Source organism: Triticum dicoccoides, chromosome 7B, assembly GCF_002162155.2.
Source record: "Triticum dicoccoides isolate Atlit2015 ecotype Zavitan chromosome 7B, WEW_v2.0, whole genome shotgun sequence".
Classification (NCBI taxonomy): Eukaryota; Viridiplantae; Streptophyta; class Magnoliopsida; order Poales; family Poaceae; genus Triticum; species Triticum dicoccoides.
The window spans coordinates 419,175,646-419,186,296 of record NC_041393.1 but is presented as its reverse complement, the minus strand read 5'-3'; the positions used below and the strand labels follow the sequence as shown (position 1 = coordinate 419,186,296).

At 50.1% G+C, this 10,651-nt stretch overlaps 1 protein-coding gene across 1 annotated transcript; it reads left to right on the top strand.

Annotated features, from left to right (window-relative positions):
- Positions 1-7,587: 7,587 nt before the first annotated feature.
- LOC119336047 (endoglucanase 19-like) lies at positions 7,588-9,458 on the top strand. The gene is made up of 2 exons (XM_037608089.1): positions 7,588-7,853; positions 7,937-9,458. Exons 1-2 carry the CDS (start codon positions 7,644-7,646, stop codon positions 9,209-9,211), a joined length of 1,485 nt encoding a protein of 494 aa, XP_037463986.1. The 5' UTR covers positions 7,588-7,643; the 3' UTR covers positions 9,212-9,458.
- Positions 9,459-10,651: the final 1,193 nt, after the last annotated feature.

Genomic DNA, 10,651 nt, shown 5'->3' with positions numbered 1-10,651 from the left:
TAGAAGAAGGAAGAGGGAGAGGGAGAGAAGGAAAGGGGGGCCGGCCCCCTTCACAATTGGGATTGGGCTTGGGGGCACCTTGGCCGCCTCCTCCTCTCTTCCACTATGACCCATTAAGGCCCATTGACTCCCGGGGGGGGGGGGGTTCCGGTAACCTCCCGGTACTCTGGAAAAATGCTCGAACCTCTCGGAACCTTTCCGGTGTCCAAACATAGCCTTCCAATATATCAACCTTTATGTCTCGACCATTTGGAGACTCCTCGTCATGTCTGTGATCACATCCGGGACTCCGAACAACATTCGGTACATCATATCACATAAACTCATAATACCAATCGTCATCGAACGTTAAGCGTGCAGACCCTACGGGTTCGAGAACTATGTAGACATGACCGAGACACGTCTCCAGTCAATAACCAACAGCGGAACCTAGATGCTAATATTGGTTCCTACATATTCTACGAAGATCTTTATTGGTCAAACCGCATAACAACATACGTTGTTCCCTTTGTCATCGGTATGTTACTTGTCCGAGATTCGATCGTCGGTATCTCAATACCTAGGTCAATCTTGTTACTGGCAAGTCTCGTTACTCATTCTGTAATACTTCATCCCATAACTAACTCATTAGTCATAATGCTTGTAAGGCTTATAGTGATGAGTATTACCGAGAGGGCCTAGAGATACCTCTCCAAAACACGGAGTGACAAATCCTAATCTCGATCTATGCCAACCCAACAAACACCTTCGGAGACACCTGTAGAACACCTTTATAATCACCCATTTACGTTGTGATGTTTGGCAGCACACAAAGTGTTCCTCCGGTATTCGAGAGTTGCATAATCTCATATTCTGAGGAACTTGTATAAGTTATGAAGAAAGCAGTAGAATTGAAACTGACACGATCATAATGCTAAGCTAATGGATGGGTCATGTCCATCACATCATTCTCCTAATGATGTGATCCCATTCATCAAATGACAACACGTGTCTATCGTTAGGAAACATAACCATCTTTGATTAACGAGCTAGTCAAGTAGAGGCATACTAGGGACAATATGTTTTGTCTATGTATTCACACATGTACTAAGTTTCCGGTTAATACAATTCTAGAATGAATAATAAACATTTATCATGAATTAAGGAAATAAATAATAACATTATTATTGCCTCTAGGGCATATTTCCTTCATCCAGGTCCCGCTAGTGGTTATTGACCGGAGAAGCATCTCGGTCATGTCTACATCATTCTCGAACCCGTAGGGTCCGCATGCTTAATGTTCGTTGATGATATAGTATTATATGAGTTATGTATGTTGGTGACAGAATGTTGTTCGGAGTCCCGGATGAGATCACGAACATGATGAGGAGCTACGAAATGGTCCGGGGGTAAAGATTGATATATGTGATAATAGTGTTTGGCTTTGGAAGGGTTCCGGAATTCACCGGAAGGGGTTTGATAACCCACAAGTATAGGAGATCAATTGTAGCTTCGATAAATAAGAGTGTCGAACCCAACAAGGAGCTAAAGGTAATTTTATATTCCCTTCAAGTTCTATCGACCACCGATACAACTCTACACACACTTAATGTTTGCTTTACCTAGAACAAAAATAAAACTAGAAGTACTTTGTCGGTGTAAAGGGATAGATTTGCAAGATAATAAAGAACGTGAAAATAAAAGTTAGGTATTGTTTTACTAAAAGTACAATTAGGTCAGTATAGCGAGTGTGGAAAAGTGGTGGTAGGATTTGCGGAATTGTCCCTAAGCAATTGGCTAAGTTACTAGACCGATAGCAAGTTTTTATGTGGGAGAGGCCACTACTAGTATGCCATCCCTTACTTGCAATTCTATGCATTTATGATTGGAACTAGCACACATCCGCAACTAGTAAAGCTCATTAAGATAAAACCCAACCATAGCATTAAGATATATTGGTTCCCCTTCAATCCCGTATGAATCAATTTCTATGGTAGGAATAAGCTTATGTCGCTCTTTCCCTCCAATGCATAGTCCTATCAACATACAACTAACCCTATGGTGTGATCCACACACGCACTCATATGATGGGAACCAAAGGACAGCAATATAACCACAAGCAAATTAAACCAATCATAGCAATTCACTAATTACCCCAAATGACAACAAAAATCTACTCAAACATCATAGGATGGCAACACATCATTGAATAATAATATGAAGCATAAAGCACCATGTTCAGGTGCGGGGTACAACGGGTTGCGGGAGAGTGGACCGCTGAGTATAGATGAGTGAAGGTGCTGGAGGTGTTGGTGAAGATGACGGAGTTGTTGAAGTAGATCGCCCTCACACGATGATTGAGCCGGGAGCGTTCCAGCGCCACTAGGAGAGAGAGGGGGAGAGAGCCCCCTCCTTCTTCTTCTTCCTTGGCCTTCCCCCTAGATGGGAGGAGGGTTTCCCCTCTGGCCCATGTTCTCCATGGCTCCCGTAGGGCAGGAGCCCCTCGGAGATTGGATCTCTCTCTTTGATCTCTTCTGTTTCATGTTCCTGTTTTCTGGCCCTTCACCGTTTTTTAAATTCCCGGAGATCCGTAACTCCGATTGGGCTGAAATTTTGAGGGAATTTCCTTTAGGATATTATCTTTCTTGCGGTGAAAGAAGGGCACCAACCGCCTTGCGTAGGAGCCACAAGCCTGTTGGGCGCGGCCAGGGTAGGGGGGCGCGCCCTCTGGACTTGTGGGCCCCTCGGGCATCGTCCCGTGTTAATTCTTTTTCCCAAAAATCACTTGTATTCCAAAATAAATCTTCATAAATTATATCGCGTTTGGACTTTGTTTGATATGAATATTCTGCGAAACAAAAAATATGCAACAAAGAGGAACTGGCACTGGGCACTGGATCAATATCTTAGTCCCAAAAATAATACAAAATGTTGCCAGAAGTATGTGAAAGTTGTACAATATTGGCATGAAACAATCAAAAATTATAGATATGACGGAGACGTATCATCCTCCCCATGTGGACATGAGGTGGCAATCTTCACCAAGGCAAGAAGTGCAGTCATAGTGGTGTCATGCAATACGTCCATTCTTGGCATTCGTCCACCCACACAAGATGTTGCCTTCCAGTGGCGGAGCTTCATGGGGCCAGAGGGGGCCATTGCCCCCCTACTCTAGAAACTCTTAAGTATACCCCCTAGCTGTTGTACGAGATGGTTGCGGTGATCCTCCTGCTGCTGATCTCGGTGGCCGCCGAAGCTACGCACAACACGATGCCACCCCCGGCTGGATCTCCGTGCAATGCTTGGCGGACTGGATATGATTTTCAGCCGCGAAGCCAGTGGGTGAACGACCCGAACAGTAAGCGCATTGATCTCTTGTTCTTTTCGGCACACACCCTCTCACAGCCCCTAGCTAGTTTGGTTAATTTGATTTGCCGGTTCTTCTTTCCTGGTGTTGGATTCGCTCCGTACACCGATTAACCACACCGCACAACCGTCCACTAGAAGTCCAGTAACGAACTACATCCTACAAGAACTTGGCTGCACAGTAACTTTGGTCCTAGTCTCTGGAGAATGCACCCGGCCCCACCGCCGCGCGCGCATTCCATCGATCTCGAGGACGATCCTCGATCCCAGCCCATTTCTTCGTTGGTGCAAAAAAACTTGATTGCAACTAGAGTACATGGGGAAATGTGACCAGATTCTGCATAAAATGTGCTCGGATTCTGAATAAAATTCACAAGTTCATCCACGAGTGCAAAAAATCCTAATATGCAACTACTGTAGAGTACATGGGATGAACCCCAGTCCCGCCCACCAAGTGGCAAAGCTGGCCAAACGGGTCGGGCCTGGCATGCTGGCATGGCACGTGAAGAGCTAGGCCTAGCACGTTCTAATCGGGATGTGCTAGGCACGCGACACGCATTGGGTCGTGCCTAGGCCAAAAGGCTGGGCACGCGGGCCAACACATCATGGGACATTTACTTTTTTTAGATTATATATATATGGCATAAAGATCAGCACGATAGGCCAAAATCGGCCCAAAAAACAGCCTAGCAGGGCTAACAACGTGCCGAGCCAGCGGGCCTGGCATGCCTCTTGGCCGGCCCGCATAGCTCCTGGGTCGTTCCTGAGTTAGAGGAGGCAACACACGGGCTGACACGGCGTGGCCCGACTAATAATCGTGCCACAGCGGGCCGTGCTAGGCACAATTACAATGGGTTGGGCCGTACTGTGTCGGGCCGGCCCATTTAGCGACCTTTGCCTAGTGGTATGCATGTGTGTTTTCTTAGTTGATTTTGTTTAGCACCTGATTTAGACCCTCAAATTCTGTCTAATTGTGGCCAACTACCATCTTGAGAGAAGAACGTTTCATCCTCGGTAACACCCCCCTCTCCGAACCCTGGCGAGTGATGACTTGCTTGTCTCTATCCCTCCTCCCGCATCCATCACGCACCATCTCTCAGGGTTTCCGCTCGCGTGATCCCCGCCTTCGTTCGCCCTGGCTAGCCCCGTTGCCACTCGCCCGCCGAGGCGATGACCATGAACTCTTCCTTGACCCGGAGCTCGTCTTCCTCTTATGGCTCGTCCCACCACCTCCTTGTTCTTGCCTCGCCATCACATATGTCGGTGCTGCCACAAAGTCCATGCTCGTCACCCCCATCCCCCATCCTCCATCACTGTCGGGAACAACCTCCTTGCTACCTCACCCTTCGTCCGCCCGTTCTCCTTCTTCCGCCGGCCAAGTCGCCCCTCGGGTGCGGGCTTGTATGATGAAGAAGGATTGGTGTAGTCATGGGTACAAATCTTAACAAGTTTTTGAGTGCAACACACAGACAATTATCTATACCAATATAAAAAGACCCAAAGGGGCGGATCCAATTAATCTCGGCCATCAAATCATGTCAATCCAACGACCTAGACAGCTTCAATGTCGAGCGCTCAACACGTTTAGCTTAAATTAATTTCATGCCAAATATAGTGCTAATCACATAATAACACGCAAATAATATCCTACTTAATATACGCATGCACTTAATATACTTTCAAATTAATGTGTATTGCACGTACACATTGACTAGTCTAGTTAAAGGAAGGATTGATCATAGGATCAATAGAATATTCATTTAAATGACTTGCTATTTAAACTTTGCATGGTGCATAATTAAAAGAGGGAGTGTAGGAATTCCATGGGAGATTACAAGCACAACTAAGTATAGAGATGTCAGATTAATGCGTGCATTTTTTTTCAAGAACTTGGTGTGCGCCTTCCTATCATCAGGTGCCACAGTTTGGAAGTTGCGTTGTTTAACGTTTTGATGGATGGGACAACTACTATGTTCTTCGTAGTAAATCCCATAATGCGAGGCACTGTGCTTGGACATAACTTTATTTTTCTCCCCCGCATTGCAACGCATGAGCATATGTGCTAGTAAATTGATCTTAGAAACTTCTGCACAAAATAAACCAGATCTTAAAACATTTCACAAAATGACTCTTTTTCATGGCGCTCTGGGTTAGGGCGTCATGCTACATAGCATTGACACTATGGCCCGGGGCGTCATGCCAGACAACACGATGCCCTTGGTTACATAGCTGCCCCGCCATGATGCATAGCGTCCCAGGCCAAGGCGTCATGATATCTAGCATGGCGCCCTAAGCCGGGGGCATCATGCAAAAAGGGCCAATTACGAAAAAAAATTAAACTGCCTTCATTTTGTGCTGAAGTTTTTGAGAAGAGTCAAATCTGTTCATTTTCACGGCAAATCGCAAATTCAATCCGGTATGTGCAGGCAAGCCAGCTTCTTTCCACAGCGGGGAAGAGCTGTGCGGATACGATATGAAAGAAGAGGGATACTACACCAGATCAAAGGCCCATAGGTCGTCTCCTTGGATTCTTTGACTGAAGCCTTGTTCCCGTGAAGTGTGACGAATGCATGCACGCGAGCTACTACTAGGCTTTATAGCCACTGCTGCTGCACAACTTTCCGCTGCACGCAACGCACGCTAGCCCGTGTCCGTCAGTTTTGACCGCTTGACCTTGACCTCCCATTTCCGTTCTTCTCTTCTCTCTCTCTCTCTCACGCGCTTGGTCACGCGACCTACAGTCAGTGGATCCAAAGTTTCATGCTACACTGCACTCCTTGCAGTCACAGCCCAAGCCCATTTCCTGCTCTGCGCTTGGAAGCTGGACACAGGGAAACGGAGTTATAAAGAAGGTGACAAGCGACGGGTTCCCAGGACATGAAGAAGTGCGTCTGCCTCGAGCTCCGGGAGCTGTTAACACAAGCAACATCACCGCGATTAGTTTTTCATAATGGCATTACCGCAGTTTTGCCACTTCAAGTCCCGGGTAAGGTACGGAGTATGATAGTACTTCCTCCGGTCCTTTTTGCTCTGCATATTAGGCTTGTCTGAAATCAATCTCATCTAACTTTGACCAAGTTTATATAAAAAATTATAGACATTCACATAACAACACCAATATCATTAGATTCATCTTGGAATATATTTTCATATTATATTTATTAAATATTATAGATGCTAATAATTTATAATATAAATTTGATCAAATTTAGCAAAGTTTGACTTTCAGCAAAACCAATGTGCAGAGTAAAAAGGACCGGAGGGAGTACTATAGTCAAGTGCGCTTGCGAATTGGGGGGCATCATTAGGCGGCGTACGCAGGCCCATCCCACTTGAATGATCCATGTTGTGGTGTGGCTACATTGGAAGCCTGCCACTAACAGTGATCATGCCTTCTCGGCTCTACCCTGCATGTATTATCTGATGCACTCATGGCAAGAGAGATGGGTCCATGCCGAGCCGGCCGTAGGACAAGCAAAGCATTCACGCTGAGAAGAAAAAAAGAAAGAAAGGAGACTGTAACCGCCAACTGATGGGCCGTGGAACGGGGAAGCCGGAGACCAGGCAGCCGCGTGCTTTTGCTTTGCTCCGAGAAAAGCGACCGGCCGCCGATGGCCTAGCTAGCTACGTACCCCAAAGACTGGCCGGCCATCCGCCGTATCCTGCGAGAAGCATCACGATGTACTGCGCACGGTCGCTTTTGATGCGCAATGGCCGGTGCCTATGTGCCTCAGCTTTCCATGGCGAGACTCGGGTCAATCCCAAAAGAAAAAGGCAAAAAATAAATAAAAGGAGACTGTTGATCATGTCGTCACGGCACGCAGACCAGCTGAAATAAGAATCCGGGAACAGAAACAAACAGAAAGGTCGGTGTTTTACTTCGCAAAACTGCCGGCTGATTTTGCTCACAAGAAACGAACGATCTTATCTCCGAATTTGCTCATAAAGAAGGAGTGAAAATTATTTTTGAATTCTCTTGGATGAAGCAAAATTGGTGAAAATAATACACTGAACTCAGAGCCTGAAGGCAGAGTGTATATCCAAAGCTTGATCACTGGAGGAGTACTGCTTAATTTCGTTTGGCTTTTCTTTCTGAACTCCTGCTTGCCTTGTCTCCGGCCCCAACCCCCCCATTTCTCGCAGCAAATCGATGATACGTAGTACAACTGCAAACTAACTTAACCGCCACATCTATATATACGGCCGGTCTCTCATCTGGTCGCACCAAGCAAGCAGCACAGCAGTAGCCCCACAAGCTCCCTCTACCTGCCCTGTCCCTGCACCGAGCTGAGAGAGCAATGGGGCCGAGCGGAGGCAGCCTGGTCGCCACTGTGGCGGTGCTCCACCTGCTGCTGCTCGCTCCGAGCATGGCAGCGGCGTTCAACTACGCAGACGCGCTCGCCAAGTCCATCATCTTCTTCGAGGGCCAGCGCTCCGGCAAGCTGCCCCCCGGCAACCGCATGCCGTGGCGCGCCGACTCTGGCCTCACAGACGGCGCGCAGTACAATGTACGCTTTTTCTCGCTCCGTTGTTCGTGTGTGTGAGTCACCGGGTCCGGTTCCGGCATTGACCTCGTCGTGTGTGTTTTCAGGTGGATCTGGTCGGCGGGTACTACGACGCAGGCGACAACCTCAAGTTCGGGCTGCCGATGGCCTTCTCGACGACAATGCTGGCGTGGAGCGTCGCCGACTTCGGCAAGTTCATGGGCGCCGAGCTACCCCACGCCAGGGCCGCCGTGCGCTGGGGCGCCGACTACCTCCTCAAGGCCGCCACCGCCACCCCCGGCGCGCTCTACGTCCAGGTCGGCGAGCCGGGACGCGACCACGCGTGCTGGGAGCGGCCGGAGGACATGGACACGCCCCGCAGCGTCTACCGCGTCGACGCCAACAAACCGGGCTCCGACGTCGCCGGCGAAACGGCCGCGGCGCTGGCAGCGTCCTCGATCGCGTTTCGCCGCTCCGACCCCGCCTACGCCTCCCGCCTGCTCCACGCCGCCATGGAGGTGTTCGACTTCGCCGACCGGCACCGCGGCTCCTACAGCGACTCCCTCAGCTCCGAGGTCTGCCCGTTCTACTGCTCCTACTCGGGCTACCACGACGAACTCCTGTGGGCGGCGTCGTGGCTGCACCGCGCGTCCAACAACGCGTCGTACATGACGTACGTGGAGGCGTACGGCATGCAGCTTGGCGCCGGCGACGACGACTACTCCTTCAGCTGGGACGACAAGAGGGTCGGCACCAAGGTGCTCCTCTCCAGGGGGTTCCTGCGGCGCAAGCTGCAGGGGCTGCAGCTCTACAAGGCTCACTCCGACAGCTACATCTGCTCGCTCGTCCCCGGGACGAGCAGCTTCCAGGCCGGCCAGTACACGCCGGGAGGGCTCATCTACAAGGAGGGCGAGAGCAACATGCAGTACGTGACGACGGCGACGTTCCTGCTGCTCGCCTACTCCAAGTACCTCAAGTCCAGCGGCGCCATCGTGTCCTGCGGCGGCGGCGTCGTGTCGCCGGCCGACCTGGTGGCGCTGGCGAAGCGGCAGGTGGACTACATCCTGGGGAAGAACCCGGCGGGGAGGTCGTACATGGTTGGGTTCGGGGCGCGGTTCCCGGAGCGCGCGCACCACCGGGGTGCGTCCATGCCGTCGGTGCGCGCGCACCCGGGCCGAATCGGCTGCGACGCCGGGTTCCAGTACCTCCACGCCGGCGGGGCCAACCCGAACGTGCTCGTCGGCGCCGTTGTGGGCGGGCCGGACTCGAGGGACGGCTTCGACGACGACCGTGGCAACTACGCACAGTCCGAGCCCGCCACCTACATCAATGCGCCGCTCGTCGGTGCCCTCGCGTTCTTTGCCGGAACCACCAGGAAGTAGAGCTATGGGGTGTGCGTTCCCGTGTAGTGTGTCACGTGTGAGTTGTGACGTGTGTGTGGATCCGATTGGCATGTGACAGAGTGGGAGCGCCATGGCAGGCAGCAGAAGCTGTGTGAGCTGAGCTCCCCCGTCGCACCCGTATTGTGTTTGGCTCGCTGGTAATCGCATCGTGTCGCGTGGTATGCAGGCTTTCTTGCTAGCTACCTGAACAGCTAGGTGCCAATTATCAAAGTATACTAGTGGATTCCCAGCCGACCCCATAAGTTCGCCCCCAGCCGTTGATTTCGGCCCAAATTCAGCACACTTCGGCACAAATTCAACAAAAACTATTTTTATCACATAGTTCATCACAGAAATCAATACAAATCAAATAGTTTAACGAAGCAAACTCATAATTCAAACACAAATTAAAACTCATAGTTCAACGAAGCAAACTCATAGTTCATCACACATCGAACTAGGCGTTGCCCTTGAGCCTCCATAGGTGCTCCACCAGATCGTGTTGTAGTTTTTGATGCACATGTGGGGTCTCGGATCTCCTAATGCATATTGAGGAAGGCAGCCCATGATGTCGGTACCTGGTGATCGACTTGGGCAAGAGGGCCCTGCCTGTAATATGGTTCAGTATCAAACACTGGCTCTTCCTACTCGCTCTCAACGATCATGTTGTGCAAGATGACACAACAAGTCATCACTTCCGACATTTGAGATTTCGACCAGGTCAGAATGTGGTACCGGACAACAGCAAATCGAGATTGGAGCACACCAAATGCCCGCTTGACATCCTTCCTGCAAGCCTCCTGACACTTGGCAAAGTAGGAGTTCTTGCCTCCTGTCACAGGGGTTTGAGATAATTTTCACAAATGTGGACCATCTCAGATAGATGTTATCCGCTAGGTAGTATCCCTTGTTGTAGTGGCGCCTGTCGGTGTCAAAACCGGCGGATCTCGGGTAGGGGGTCCCGAACTGTGCGTCTAGGCGGATGGTAACAGGAGACAAGGAACACGATGTTTTACCCAGGTTCGGGCCCTCTTGATGGAGGTAAAACCCTACGTCCTGCTCGATTAATATTGATGATGTGTATTACAAGAGTGGATCTACCACGAGATCAAGGAGGCTAAACCCTAGAAGCTAGCCTATGGTATGATTGTTGTAATGGTTGTTGTCCTACGGACTAAAGCCCTCCGGTTTATATAGACATCGGGGAGGGCTAGGGTTACACAGAGTCGGTTACAATGGTAGGAGATCTACATATCTGTATCGCCAACCTTGCCTTCCACGCCAAGGAAAGTCCCATCCGGACACGGGACGGAGTCTTCAATCTTGTATCTTCGTAGTCTTGGAGTCCGGCGGACGATGATAGTCCGGCTGTCCGGACACCCCCTAGTCCAGGACTCCCTCAGTAGCCCCTGAACCTGGCTTCAATGACGATGAGTCCGG